At 43.7% G+C, this 15,280-nt stretch overlaps 1 protein-coding gene across 11 annotated transcripts in view; it reads right to left on the reverse strand.

Moving 5' to 3' along the window:
• The window catches only part of SETX (senataxin), a 49,090-nt gene extending 35,390 nt beyond the window's left edge, over positions 1–13,700 (reverse strand). For 7 of the 11 annotated variants that reach the window (XM_043498980.1, XM_043498978.1, XM_043498979.1 and 4 more), the window contains exons 1-4: positions 4,835–5,018; positions 3,979–4,189; positions 3,670–3,779; positions 398–617 (exon numbers count right to left, since the gene is read on the reverse strand). In XM_043498980.1, the coding sequence (XP_043354915.1) occupies positions 398–617; positions 3,670–3,779; positions 3,979–4,189; positions 4,835–5,017 (724 nt within the window). In that variant the 5' untranslated portion in view covers position 5,018. Of the gene's footprint in view, positions 1–397; positions 618–3,669; positions 3,780–3,978; positions 4,190–4,834; positions 5,019–10,388; positions 10,557–10,679; positions 10,703–11,431; positions 11,683–13,561 lie in introns of those variants that run through there. The other 4 variants (XM_043498975.1, XM_043498973.1, XM_043498977.1 and 1 more) reach the window with 4 other exon arrangements.
• Positions 13,701–15,280: the final 1,580 nt, after the last annotated feature.

A 15,280-nucleotide genomic window follows, 5' to 3' on the forward strand; every position in this document is an offset into this window, starting at 1 on the left:
CCAAGCTTCAGTGCTTGAGGGGTGGTCTGGTTCAAGTGGAACCTACTTAAACTAGCAAGGAAAGGCTATGTTTAGGTAAGGCAATATGCATTTAGGCTTTTTTTTTTTTAACCCTTTTCTTTCTGCTTGTAATGTTCCTAAGAGTAAATAAATCATACTCTGTTTTGGAAAAGCTGTTCTCTGTTACTGCGTTTACCAGCTGGTCCAATTCCCGGAGAGGATTCTCTAGAGGAATTGTAACATTGGGGTTCAGTTAGAAGTGAGGTGAATCGCAGAATTCCACTCAGAGAAGAGCGTAGGGATTGGCCTACCACTTAAAAGAAATGCCACCGCCACCGGGGCGGGGGGGGGGGGGGGAGCAAGCACAGATACAGCTCACTACTGAACAAACACTCACCAAGCCAGTAGTTTTTGTAGTTGGTGGTATCATACAAATGGGATGGCAGAAGAATGAGTTTCCCCTTCTCAATCATTGAAGAACTATAAATATCAGGACTGTCAAAAAGCCCCAACTCAATGACTTTAAACAAGCAAGTCAACACTTCCTGTAAGTCATAGTAATCATCCCTGTCGACTTTCCCTAAATTTCTTGCTGTCAGGATGGCCCATCGACGAATCTATATATTAAAAAAAATACTTAAATATTACTAGAGGGAATATGACAAACAGGAATCTCAGAAAAAGCTGTAAGTTTAGCAGCCACATTCCTAATAAAATGTGGTCAAATACATTTGTATTAAGGGCAAGTTCTTGAAAGTGAGAATCAAGTATTCTTCCAGCATAAACAAACATTTCCCCATGCATATTACAAACTGTGTGCAATGCAATCTAAAAAATCCAAAAGAGTTAGAAAGCATACATTCAAGGGCAAAATCTCACTGGAGGCACAAGATAGAGGCACTATCTCTAGACTTGTTTGAAACTTTACTGATCAACATTTAACACAGACAGAAGTGCAATTAAGGAAACATAAGTTAATGCTGTATGTGAAGGATGCCTGTCTACTTATTACTGAGCCAGAATCCACCTTTTGACATACTTGAAGGACTACAGATAAGTTCACAGAGGATAGGTCCATCAATGGCTATCAGCCAGGATGGACAGGGATGGTGTCCCTAGCTTCTGTTTGCCAGAAGCTGAGAATGGGCAATGGGATGGATCACTTGATACTTACCGTTCTGTTCATTCCCCCTGGGGCACCTGGCATTGGCCACTGTCGGAAGACAGGATACTGGGCTAGATGGACCTTTGGTCTGACCCAGTATGGCCATTTTTATGTTATGTACAGTATATTGTCAGATTATAAAATAGGGTAATATATCTCCTATGCACTTCTCAGGACCAGCTTATACATCAGTTTGAATGACAGAATTTTCAATGGGTAGCTTCCCTAAAATGCCTACAGATCCACATCCATACCATTTATCAAACTCTGTCAAGTAAAATCTGGATCCACAGTTAACTTGAAAAAATGACAAATACTCACCTCTTCCTGTGGAATAAAAAGAATATTAAGGTGAATAGCCTGCCTACGTTACTATAAACCCTTATATTCCTCCTGATCTACACACCCAAAGTTGCTTACTCATATCAAACTATTCACTGACTTTCTCGGAAGTGAGGTAAGGAGGACATTCTGTCCTGCCTTAGTCCTAAGGTGTACTATGAATCCCTCAAGATACACAGCAGGCCTTTCAATGTTACCAGGGCTTAGATCCTAAGATCCATGTGTTCTGTGGACTCTATATAACCACCACTCCTCAATCCCTCCCCCCAGCTATTGAAGCTACCAGTAAGATTAGGGCAGATCTTGCTGGGGTCCTTCAGTTTCACACTTTCCTGTATGCAAAGGCAGTTTTGTAGGATAATCTAAGTCTCTCTATAGAGTTAAGACTATGTCAAGGGAGTGAATGAAGAGGGGCATTCACGCTTATCCAACTCTATACCAATTACTTCCTTAGGTCTTTGTCTGGCCTTCCAATGCTATTTGGCCTGCAAATGTCACCATTTTGATAATACCTGTGACTTTCAACCCAGATGCACCCCAGAAATTCCCACTTTCTTACCATTCCTTAAGGGACTGGATTCAAAAGGAGATAAGCTACCACCATCTACTACATTATGAATGCCCTCAAGGTCTGCTTCGAACTGAAACGTATGGAACAGAGACCTCCCATTGTGGTCTAGGATTGGCCTATTAAAATATCCTCCCTGAACCTCATTCAGATACATACAACTAAAAATGCCATCTAGCCTCCACTAGTCTCAGAACGAAGAAGACTAAAATAAAGGACAACTGTGCCTGCTGGTAATGTCAAACTCTGTGTGCTATGTCACTCTATATGCTATGGGAATGCTCTGTAATTAAAGGATTTGGGGAGGAAGTGTGTTCCTGACTCTCTCTTATTCCAACTGACAGTGCCACTCTCACCACTTCTATTTCACATTGGAGGTAATTCCAAGATCTCTGAACCTCAGACTACCCAAGGATATAGCTTTTAGTGACTAAAAACAAATGATACAGAGATGGAAAGACTCAACATCCTAGCATAAAAAAGGCTGGAGTATGAACATTGTATTTGCCTATCTTGGAAAAAGTGGCATATACAATATACTTGGACTCAGTTTGAAAGAACAGATCTTTATTTTCAGAGATGCTGAACTCCTGCAACTCCTATTGACTTTAACTGAACTTTTAAGTTCTCAACACTTTCGAAAACAAAGCCCCATAGCTTTTGTTCCTTGACAGGTATCAGTGATCCAGAGTTACACATTGTGAGCTTCTGCACCACACTTTCCACTTTATATGAACTTCATTTGCTGAATACATGATGCATTGTCCTCCTCTCCTTCACTTCTGATCCCCCCCATTCTCAATTATTTTCTTTACAGGCAACAGAATTCCATTTTTTTTGTATTGACAGTATAATTTTATTCCTATCCAAATTCTAATTGAATAACTTGCTGTGCCAAAAAAGAAGAATGAAGAATCATGCTGAATTTTGAACCTTAACTCTGATTTTATTTTTAATTACAAGACTTGGAAAAACAATCTGAATGTTATTTAAACTCAGTCTATGTAGTGGAATTTTCTTTCAGTACATTTTTATTTTGAAAAACACCTGCTTCTTTAGGTTCTCAATTCAGTATGAGGCTCAATCTCCAGAACAGGTGAAATTAGGAAAAGACTCAGTAGAAATTAAATGCTTTAAACTGTTAGGTGCTCCTATTATCCACCTTGAGAAAAGCCACATAACACCCAAAACGTTAACAATGTTATAAATGGCTCAAATTAAACAGTAAACATTGATTAGTCTGCTGACTTTAATGTGCCGTGGCACTGACTTTTCTTTCTTGCACGCTCTTGAATAATGCTGAGAACAGCTGATTTTGCAAAACAACCACGTATTATCATGGACAGGATTATTATATGCCAAGACATACTAATCCCATTACTAACTAATCAAGGTTACATGCTTCTATGGATTGTTTATATGAGGAGGATACAGCAGAAATGTTTGAACCTTGAAACAACAGACTTATTTCTCTTGCCAAATGCGAAGGAGGATAGACGCACACAATCAAATCCCTGAAACAGAAGTGCCCAGTAAAAGCTTAAAGTGAGTTAATTTTTCTGATTGTATTCTCATTGTAGGAGAAATAACTCACCACTTCATTGGGGTGTACCAACAACAGATAAATGCCTGGATGTTTGTCAAAGACCTGAAAGGAGAAGTTAACTTGTTCCATTTTACAAAGAGCCTCAACACAGAGCTCACCTAAACAAGAGGAGACATAAATGTTAAAGATTAACCAAAACCAAGACAAGCTAACTTATTTTAGTGCTTAAAGAAATATTACCCTTATTTTAGTAGGGCAACTAAACATTTCACTAATGCCTGTTTAAAATAATTATTTTCACCTTCTGCAATAGTGAGAATACTAGATTCTTTCAAGTGTAAACCATGAGATACTCACCGATTCGTTCATGTAGCAGCAGGTACGGGTATTTCAGTATTTCTAAAAGAGGTACACGCAGGTTGTTCTCAAAATCTGGGCCTGTGTAACCAGACAGTTTAGTTTCCCCTTCATCATCCACTATAAATAATTCATCGTCCTCTTCAATATCTGTCTTCATGGATTTCTCAAAGTGGTCTATGAGACGGGAGGTTTCCAATTCCCATAAGATCTATTCAGGGAAAAGGAAACAAGGAGACAATAGTCTGTACAGGTTGCTAAGACTGAGGATGTTTAACATCATGTGGAGCTCCTGATGAGATTCTAAGAGCTCATTAAAAGAAAAGGAGTACTTGTGGCACCTTAGAGACTAACAAATTTATTAGAGCATAAGCTTTCGTGAGCTACAGCTCACTTCATCGGATGCATTACTTTGTTTTCGAAAGTTACTTTTCAGACATGGTGAGAAAATATTAACAGTTGGGCATGGAACTCAGGTGACACAGATCATCAGTAACATTTTCAATTTGGAATTGACTGATTATAGACTAATTAAAGTAACTTTAGTGGCAGTCAGAAATTATAGGTACTTAATGAATAAAGTTTTGAATAATTTATTCATTTCTGAATAAAGTTAATAGCTTTATCATTATTTTAGACAGAAAACTAATAACTGGGACAAAGTGCTGTATTTAAATACAGGAATAGAGCACATTACAAGAACTTACAATTAAATGGTAGTATATTCCTCCTGCAATAGTCAGCTAAACACAGAGCCCTCACAAAATTCCCTCAGTCAGACCTAACCACCATCAAATCCCTCTGAAGTAACTCAATTAAACCTTTTATTCTGTGCAGCTCAGTAGGAGACAATTACCTCCTGCAGTAAGCTTGGCAATTCATCCCTTGCCTTGTGATATTCAACCACACATTCCAGGCAGTAACAGAGATCATCATTGGCTGCTGCACGATCTCCAGGGGACAAAGTCTTGGAAGCATAAGTTCTTAGGAACTGGGTGGTGGAGGAACCACCAGGCGTACACCAACGACATGTGCTCATTCTTCAGATACACACATAGAAAGAGGGAGGGAGTTATTAGCAATCAAAACACTGAAAGTAGTAATAAGATCCAATTTCACCAAGATCTCTTAAATGCTAAGGGCTAGAGATTTCTGTAATGTGCAGATGCAGTGGTCATATATGATTTTTAAAACATTATGACCAAAACAATCAAATATAAGTGCCCAAGTTTAAGCATTTATATCCATATTTATGCACCTCATAAAAGTGGTCTCATTTTCAGAGCATTTGAACACCTACAGTTCCCAGTGAAATACAAAACAAAATTTAAAAACTAATAATTAAAAAGTATTTTATTACTCTTACAATTAATTCATTTGGATAACATGGATATGAAAAATTTCACCTTGCACGTAACTAAAGAATCGATAACTAACCCACAATACAACTTTAATGAACTCTTTCAACATATACAACATTAATATACGTATGCATCAGAATAGTTGTTTGTGAAAACGAGGGTTTATCGATACAAAGTTTGATTAGTTCTACTTCACCTCCCTAAGATTCTCATAGTTCAATGAAGCCGTCGCTTAGATTTAAGAAAATGGATTAAAGATTTTTCAGTTTAGTGGTCATCCCTGACATTCCCACAAGTGGCTACCTCTACATTCAGAACAAGAGAAGTTTAAGATAAATTCTATCACTTCTACCAAGCTAATAATGAACAAACAAGAATAGATTCTATATAACAATTATGTAACTACAGGTGTTCAGTTTTATTAATACCAATACTAAAGGTATACATGTTTCAGAGTAGCAGCCATGTTAGTCTGTATTCGCAAAAAGAAAAGGAGTACTTGTGGCACCTTAGAGACTAAAATTTATTTGAGCATAAGCTTTCGTGAGCTACAGCTCACTTCATCAGATGCATTTGTGGAAAATACAGAGGGAAGATTGATATATACACACACAGAGAATATGAAACAAGGGTTTATCATACACACTGTAAGGAGAGTGATCACTTAAGACAAGCCATCACCAGCAGCAGGGGGGGAAGGAGGAAAACCTTTCATGGTGACAAGCAAGGTAGGCTATTTCCAGCAGTTAACAAGAATATCTGAGGAACAGTGGGGGGTGGGGGGAGAAATAACAGGGCGAAATAGTTTTACTTTGTGTAATGACTCATCCATTCCCAGTCTCTATTCAAGCCTAAATTAATTGTATCCAGTTTGCAAATTAATTCCAATTCAGCAGTTTCTCGTTGGAGTCTGTTTTTGAAGTTTTTTTGTTGAAGGATAGCCACCCTCAGGTCTGTAATCTAGTGACTGGAGAGACTGAAGTGTTCTCCAACTGGTTTTTGAATGTGAAGTCACCTACTACAGGACAGGCCCAACAAAGAAAACAACAGAAAGCCACTAGCCATCACCTTCAGCCCCCAACTAAAACCTCTCCAACACATCATCAAGGATCTACCACCTATCCTGAAGGACAACCCATCACTCTCACAGATCTTGGGAGACAGGCCAGTCCTTGCTTACAGACAGCCCCCCAATCTGAAGCAAATACTCACCAGCAACCACACAACAGAACCACTAACCCAGGAACCTATCCTTGCAACAAAGCCCATTGCCAACTCTGTCCACATATCTATTCAGGGGACACCATCATAGGGCCTAATCACATCAGCCACACTATCAGAGGCTCGTTCACCTGCGCATCTACCAATGTGATATATGCCATCATATGCCAGCAATGCCCCTCTGCCATGTACATTGGCCAAACTGGACAGTCTCTACGTAAAAGAATAAATGGACACAAATCAGACATCAAGAATTATAACATTCAAAAACCAGTTGGAGAACACTTCAATCTCTCTGGTCACTCGATTACAGACCTGAGAATGGCTATCCTTCAACAAAAAAACGTCAAAAACAGACTCCAACGAGAGACTGCTGAATTGGAATTAATTTGCAAACTGGATACAATTAATTTAGGCTTGAACAGAGACTGGGAATGGATGAGTCATTACACAAAGTAAAACTATTTCCCCGTGTTATTTCTCCCCCCCCACCCCACTGCTCCTCAGATATTCTTGTTTACTGCTGGAAATAGCCTACCTTGCTTGTCACCATGAAAGGTTTTCCTCCTCCTCCTCCCCCCCCCCCCCCCCCCCCCCCCGCTGGTGATGGCTTATCTTAAGTGATCACTCTCCTTACAGTGTGTGGGGTGAAACCCATTGTTTCATGTTCTCTGTGTGTGTATATCAATCTCCCCTCTGTGTTTTCCACTAAATGCATCCAATGAAGTGAGCTGTAGCTCACGAAAGCTTATGCTCAAATAAATTTGTTAGTCTCTAAGGTGCCACAAGTACTCCTTTTCTTAAAGGTATACACTGGCTATGAATCAAACATTTTCATTCTCCTCACTTTGCATCAGTTAAGGTGACAACCTAATTTATTAGTATCACTTCCTAAAAGGTACTCATGTTTTGAAAAATGGTTTGTGCATTTGGTTTTTTATCATTACTTAACCCACACAGGAATGGTACTGAAAGGGACAGTTCCTCAATTTGCTGGACTCAGTCTTGAATTAGGCAAATATTATACTACTTTATGAAGCTATGAAAGTGCAGGTACATGCATATTTAATGCCTTGAGAAAATATTTATTAAGCTATCACCTAAAATTGTGTCAGTTTCAATTTTTATGGGTTTAGCCTAAAATGCATCAGTAATATCTGTTGTGTGAGGAGCAATTAGCTATCATATGGGCACTGACATTTGGAAAGGAGGCCTTGGTGAACTAGCACTCCATGAGCAATAGTCTAAATATGAATGGTCTTGAAATTGAGAATAAAGTCCAGATAATATCTATTGCGTTTATGAGACTCCCCTAATGAAACAACAGTGTGCACAGCTTGGAGTAACAGCCTAATCAAAGTTCATATTCTGTCGCTATAATTAAAATAATAAAAGTCATCAAAATGGGCAATTCTTGTCAGCATTTCTAAATATTTTCACAAATCCACAATGTATTCCAAACATTCTAGGACCAGACATTAACTTATTCTTCCTGACCAAATATTCCAATAAATCATTTGGTTAACGTCTATTAGTAAACATACATCTGCATAATACTGGCCCACAACTGGATCAGCATATATCCTCACTAATACCATACAACAAATCAGCTGTATTTAAAACTAGTAGACTTTTCTTAATTATTAATTTTAAGATAGCCCACCTATTCTTAAAAACTGGCTGAAATATCACAAGTTAATTTGAATATTACAGGGATCTGAAATCTTCAACAACAACAATCTTCAAGGTGCCACAAGTACTCCTCGTTTTATTTTGTTTTTTTAACATCCCTGTGCCTTCACTGGTGCTCAAATTGTAGTCCACTGCTTTTCCCTGAAGCATTTGCTGGTGGTCCATACTACTGAGTCTCTTTGCTTCCAGATGCTAAACTGCATTACAAAGCAATTAAAAACATTTTCCTAATTTTTTTTCTGATACCAGTTTCTGTACTTGACACTGTGACCTTACATAACCATAAATGGAAAGGAAGTAGTGGTCTAGGAGAATTTCTCAAATAGGATGGAGGCCACACTGAAAAGTTTCAGGATTCCTGTATTAGATTATGTAAACCGTAAGTCAGATTCTGACACCATTGTCCATATATTAAGGTGTACCTTGCTTGTCAAGCAGCCCTATTGAAATTAACGGGACTAAGTACAGAGTAAGAGATCACTCAGGGAGGACAGGTGAGAGAATATGGTCCTATGATGTTTATGTTAAATACTTAAATAATAAGTTTTTAGAAAACCTAAGGTTAGAGGGGCACCACCACCATGTGAAGAGTCATAATGGTGACCAAATCGTGACAGAAATCAATTCAGGGCCAGTCTACACCATCAATCTCACCACATCTGGGGACCAATTTACAGCTTGTCTTGGTTATGTAACTTAGACAAGACCTTACATTTCAGTTAACTGAATTCCATTACAAGGTTAAGTCATTGTACAGGTCTCCACTACAAAATGGAATTGTGTTGTAACTGGGTCAAAGAACAACACTACTGAACTCTGACAAGTTAATTTCTGTGGGCTTTGCGGGAATATGTTTGAACATGGTTCCATAACAGTGAAGCCAAGCACTGATATGGACTTTGAGAGAACATGAAGTGTGAGTGAAAAAGAAAAACTTAGTAAAATTCCCCAGATAAACAAAACTGCTATGCATGCATGTTTTTTATCTTGCTGATTTATCCAGGGAAATCTATTGGCTTAAAAATGAATTAGTTTCCCTCATTTTATTCCATTTCTTATGAACATTAATTAACATGCATACTGGAGAAAGTTTTAATTATCTTAAATATAAATCCATTTACTCAACACATTTTTCTATCATTTGCATCACTGGCTTGTTAATAATACAAGAGTTATGTCTAAACAAGAGGCAATTCTCTCAATTAATCTTCTCCTATTTGATGATGCAATTAAGTCATATGGTTTTGTTTATGACATCATCAAAATATTTTCCATAGCTATACAAGGATGCCAAACACAGCTTAGCAGAGTAAAAAATAAAAACCATCTTCTACAGCAACAAAGGAAGACCAGGCTAAGTATATTTTTACAAATATTCTCTCTCTCAAGTTAGCTTTTGCACTAAATAATCCAAGCAAGAACCAGCATTTCCTGACTTCTGAGAATTTACCTGCAACTTCAACACTCTCACCAAGATTTTGTTAAAGGAATTACCTAGATTTTTTTTTTAATTATAATCTGAAACTATTTGTCTAAGAACCACCAGAATGTCTAATCCTGCACAAGGTGCACAATCATTAAAGCAAGGGCTCCTACAGAGTCTTCCTTCATTAACTGCGTACCTTATTCAATGAGACAAGGGCACATCACTGACTGTTGAAAACTTAATTTGCTTATTTTGCATTAATAAATATTTAATATTGTTATTACAGTAGTGCCCAGAACCTCCAATCAGTGTTGAGGCCCCCTGTTACGTGCTGTACAATGCCTTCTGAAATCAGACGTCTTAGCCCCACTGCTTTACAAATGTGAAAATAAAAAAAAAGGCCATCTCAAACACTACACGTTCTCAGACTTTAAATCACTTCTGTTAGGGTTCGGTTTTAGACGATCAGTGTTATGATGGGTCAAATAACCAAAGCTTATGCAAGCTCAGTAATCAAAAGATTATTAATCAAAGATTGAACAGCACTATACAGAAAGGAATGAGTTAATACTTCACCAATCTGAAGAACGGGTTTTGCAGAAGTTACATCTTCATTCTGTTCCAAATCATTACCTTATTTCTACTTATATTTATATCCCTGTTTATCATGGACACAAAAATGCCCCAAATTCCTTTATTTCATGACATACCCTAATCTTCCTTTTCCATGCAGGTTGCACCTATTGTCCAAGGTTCTTAGATATCTGCATCCAGTTAATTTAACAATCTTGCAACAATTACAATAGCTGCTTATTACTTAAAGCCCAAGCAAAACCGAGAACACTATCTTGTCCTTGATGATCTCTAAAAATGCAAATAATAAAAGCTTACACGATTTTTAATACACTTCCAGCACAAAGCATGCTGAAAGCTATATATTAAGCATAGGTGCACAGCTTTCAATAATACATTAATTTTGGCTAAGTAATTTTGACTAACACCTCCAATGGAAAGTGCTTCAGCACTCCAACATTTAAGAGCTGTATCTTTTGGATCAATCTGTCAAGACAGAGTAAAATTCTAAAAAAGAAAAGGAGTATTTTATTAGATTTATTTATTTATTAGTATTTATTAAATTTATTAGAGCATAAGCTTTCGTGAGCTACAGCTCACTTCTGAGCTGTAGCTTACGAAAGCTTATGCTCTAATAAATTTGTTAGTCTCTAAGGTGCCACAAGTACTCCTTTTCTTTTTGCGAATACAGACTAACACGGCTGCTACTCTGAAACCAGTAAAATTCTACTAAGCATGCAAGAAGTTTCTCCATTTACATGTTTTTAACTTTAAAATTACTGAACTAATTTTCTTCAAACTTGTTCTGTTCCTTCTATCTCAATGAGATCTACAAACCAGACTAAGTTTGTTATGTTTTAAGTCACTGAATTAGTCCGTGTACAAAATTTTTGATTAAAATTTAAAAATAATGCACCCAATTTTGTTCAGTTTTTCCAAAAACAGATTAATTCATCTCCAGATTGAGAACAAGCCATGAAAATTTCAGCACCTCAGGAATTAGTTTTAAAATTATGAGCAACCAAACAAAAAGGATTAGAATAGAAAACTGAATTCAACCATAACTATATATGAAAACTTAACACATATAGTGCACTGCATGTTCAACTCACTGTAAGTACTGGCTAATTTATTCTCAGAATCCTGTAAGACAGATGTTACCCCCTTGCAAGTTGCTTACATGCAAGCAGCTTCCTTATAGTGTAACCAGCTGCTCCACATCACTGGACAAACCAGGAGTCGCTGCCTAAGAGTTACTAAAGGTACTTCAGCAACATCTGTACATTATACTTCAAAATAACTAGATGACTCCATTTAACATTACACCTTCCACAGGCTTAAGAAGATTTCTGTGGAATGGGACAGGACAGAACCATTAGTGTTTTAAAAAATGTTAAATGTTTTTTAAAATGTTAGGGCATGAACAAAGTAAGCGTGTGCTTTCTAGGAGTGTTGCCTCTGGAATGCCTGGTAAGTCTCTGCCAGTTCAGGAAGAAATGCGAAGTCTGGTCTGGGGACGGGGAGAGTGATACCTGACCCCAGCTACAGGTGAAGACATCCCAGAGGGGGACTCATCTTCTATTCCATGGCAGGGAAGACAGGAAGATAGTGGTGGAAGAACAGGGAGGGATTTTTTGGCAACTGGGGCCCAATTACTATGAGAGAGGAGTGTGTGCATATTTTCTACAAAAGGAAGAATTCTACGTGGGGTAAAGATTTGAGCTGACCTCCTAAACCGAGTGTGATGGGGATCTGGGGAAGTAGAAGAATTTACTTCCTAGATCTGCATGTCTGTGGGGAAGAGGTTGGAGAATAATAGAGAAGGGGGCAATTTCCATGCTGCGGGTGGGACTGGTTGAGCAGGCTAGCAAGGGAACAGTCTCCATGCTTGGGGGAGAGGAGCACCATGTTCTGGGGGCACTGGCACAAGGACAGTCTCCATGCTCAGGGGAGGAGGGGAACAGGGGGCTGAGGTAGGAGCAGTCTCCATGCTCGGAGGGCACTGGCCAGGACAGCGGCAGTCTCCAGAATCAGGAAGGCAAGGGGCAGGTGGGAGAAGGGTCTGAGGCAGGGGCAGTCTCCCGGCTCGGGGCAGGAGGGCAGTCTCCCGGCTCGGGGGAGGCACTGGCCGGGGGGGAGGGAGGGAGGGAGGGCAGTCTCCCGGCTCGGGGGAGGCACTGGCCGGGGGGGGGGGGGAGGGAGGGCAGACTCCCGGCTCGGGGGAGGCACTGGCCGGGGGGGGAGGGAGGGAGGGCAGTCTCCCGGCTCGGGGGAGGCACTGGCCGGGGGGGGAGGGAGGGAGGGCAGTCTCCCGGCTCGGGGGAGGCACTGGCCGGGGGGGGGAGGGAGGGAGGGCAGTCTCCCGGCTCGGGGGAGGCACTGGCCGGGGGGGGGGGGAGGGAGGGCAGTCTCCCGGCTCGGGGGAGGCACTGGCCGGGGGGGGGGGGGGCGGGCAGTCTCCCGGCTCGGGGGAGGCACTGGCCGGGGGGGGGGGAGGGAGGGCAGTCTCCCGGCTCGGGGGAGGCACTGGCCGGGGGGGGGGGGAGGGAGGGAGGGAGGGCAGTCTCCCGGCTCGGGGGAGGCACTGGCCGGGGGGGGAGGAGGGAGGGCAGTCTCCCGGCTCGGGGGAGGCACTGGCCGGGGGGGGGGGGGGGGGGCGGGAGGGCAGTCTCCCGGCGCGGGGGAGGCACTGGCCGGGGGGGGGGGGGCGGGCAGTCTCCCGGCTCGGGGGAGGCACTGGCCGGGGGGGGAGGGAGGGAGGGCAGTCTCCCGGCTCGGGGGAGGCACTGGCCGGGGGGGGGGGAGGGAGGGCAGTCTCCCGGCTCGGGGGAGGCACTGGCCGGGGGGGGGGAGGGAGGGCAGTCTCCCGGCTCGGGGGAGGCACTGGCCGGGGGGGGGGGAGGGAGGGCAGTCTCCCGGCTCGGGGGAGGCACTGGCCGGGGGGGGAGGAGGGAGGGCAGTCTCCCGGCTCGGGGGAGGCACTGGCCGGGGGGGGGGGGGGAGGAGGGAGGGCAGTCTCCCGGCTCGGGGGAGGCACTGGCCGCGGGGGGGGGAGGAGGGAGGGCAGTCTCCCGGCTCGGGGGAGGCACTGGCCGGGGGGGGGGGGGGGAGGGAGGGAGGGCAGTCTCCCGGCTCGGGGGAGGCACTGGCCGGGGGGGGGGGGGAGGGGGGCAGTCTCCCGGCTCGGGGCGGCATTGGCGGGGGAAAGGGGGCCGTCTCCAGGCTGGGGGGGGGAGGAGGCGGGCAGCGGGGGCGTTTCCGGGCGGCGGGGGCTTCTCCTCTTTCCCTCCCTCTTCGGCTGCCCCCTCACCTCCTCCCACCGCCAAGCTCTGGGCGCGGGCCTCGGCTCTACCCCGCCACCATGGCCCCGGCGGGCACCCAGCCGACGCTTCCCCGCCTCAGGCCAGGCCCCGGCGCAGCCCCCGCCCCGGGTTCGCCTCACTTCCGGCCCATCCGGGTGTCTCGACCGGAAGTGAGTTTGTTTTTCCTCCGGGGCGGGGCCGGGAGCGCACAACTCTAACCCGGACGGGTCCCGCCCCAGGCTCGGGTGGGGGGGGAGGGGGGCGCCGCTCTTAAAGGGCCCGCGGCAGGCGGCAGAGGCGCGGCGGTGGCGGAGCGGAAGGGGCGTAGGAGCGGTCCAGGGCACTAGCCTAGGAGGACTTGGGTTCAATTGAGGTTGGCTACCAGCCTGGGCCAGTCCCCGGGGAATGAGGAGCATAAAGACCTGCGTCGGGCTGGACCGTAACCTCTCTGTGCCTCAGTTCCCCACTGACAGCCCCCATCCAGTACTGGGACCAATCCAGGCAGAGTTTTATCTGGCAGAAGACAGGGGCCATGCCATTTCGAGCACACCCCTCCACCCCCACCAGCGTGGCCTCATGCGCACACTGCATACGGGGTCATGCCCGTGCGGGGGGGGGGCAGCGCACCTTGAAATGGGGGCTGCCCTCGTGGCGTGACCTTGCGTGCACCCTGTGTACCTGGTCACGCTGGCCAGGGGTGGGTCATGCTGGCAGGCCCGGGCCCACTCCGTTCCCAGAATAACCACTGTTCTGGGAACATGAGAGTGGCTATCCTAGGTTGGCAGGAAGAAGTGGAGGAAGGTTCAAGGGAAAGGGGGATGAAGGGGAAGTGGGGCAGGAGGATTAAAAACACATTCGGGGAGCAATGGGAAAGGGAGGGGAGAATTGACAGTTTGGCTGGGCAGGTACCACCTGTCCTACACTGGGTGTGATTATCACACCCCTGCCATTAGCTCCTACTTAGCCTATTTCTAGGCTCTGCCAGCCCAGCAACTCAGAGCCCTTCTCACAATCCTACCTCCATCCCTCTGAAGCAGATCAGAACCATTGCCCCCAATCTACAGCTGGGGAAACTGAGGAACTTACGGAGAGGCAGGCAGGCAGGCAGTGGCCGAGCCAGGCTGATAACACTCCCCTCTTTCAGGGGGCTGCTGTAAGGTTTGACATTGATGCTAGAGCTGCGCACAGTGAAATCAGAGGCCAAATCCTAAAATCTTGAGATTCGTGATTTAGAACCAGATGTAAATAAAAAATACTGTTCCTCCTTGTATTTAGCAGTGACCCTCTGAGTTAGTTTCCCAAACCTGAAGAAGAGCGCTGTATACGCTTGAGAGCTTGTTTCTCTCACCAACAGAAGTTGGTCCAATAAAAGATATTGCCTCACCTATCTTTCTCTAATAAATCACATTGGTGTTTTTTATCTGATTTTCAAGTCTGCCCCTAATTTGTGCATGATCATTTGTGAAGTCAGTGGCAGTTGAGGGAACTCTAGCTCAGATGACAAGGCCTTTGGGGATGATTTATCCCAGTAGAGGTCCAATATGCAACTGCCGTCACCATGAAGCATGACTGATGTTGTGTTCTGATGGAGGAATATCAGCATCATCTAGCTATTATATTCTTGATCTGCAGATTTCAAAGTGTTTAACAAAGGATGCTAAGTATAATTATTCCCATTTTACAGATGGGGAAACAAACACAGAGCTGAAGTGACTTGCCCATCATCT

This window comes from Dermochelys coriacea, chromosome 16 (genome assembly GCF_009764565.3).
Source record: "Dermochelys coriacea isolate rDerCor1 chromosome 16, rDerCor1.pri.v4, whole genome shotgun sequence".
NCBI classification, from domain to species: Eukaryota; Metazoa; Chordata; order Testudines; family Dermochelyidae; genus Dermochelys; species Dermochelys coriacea.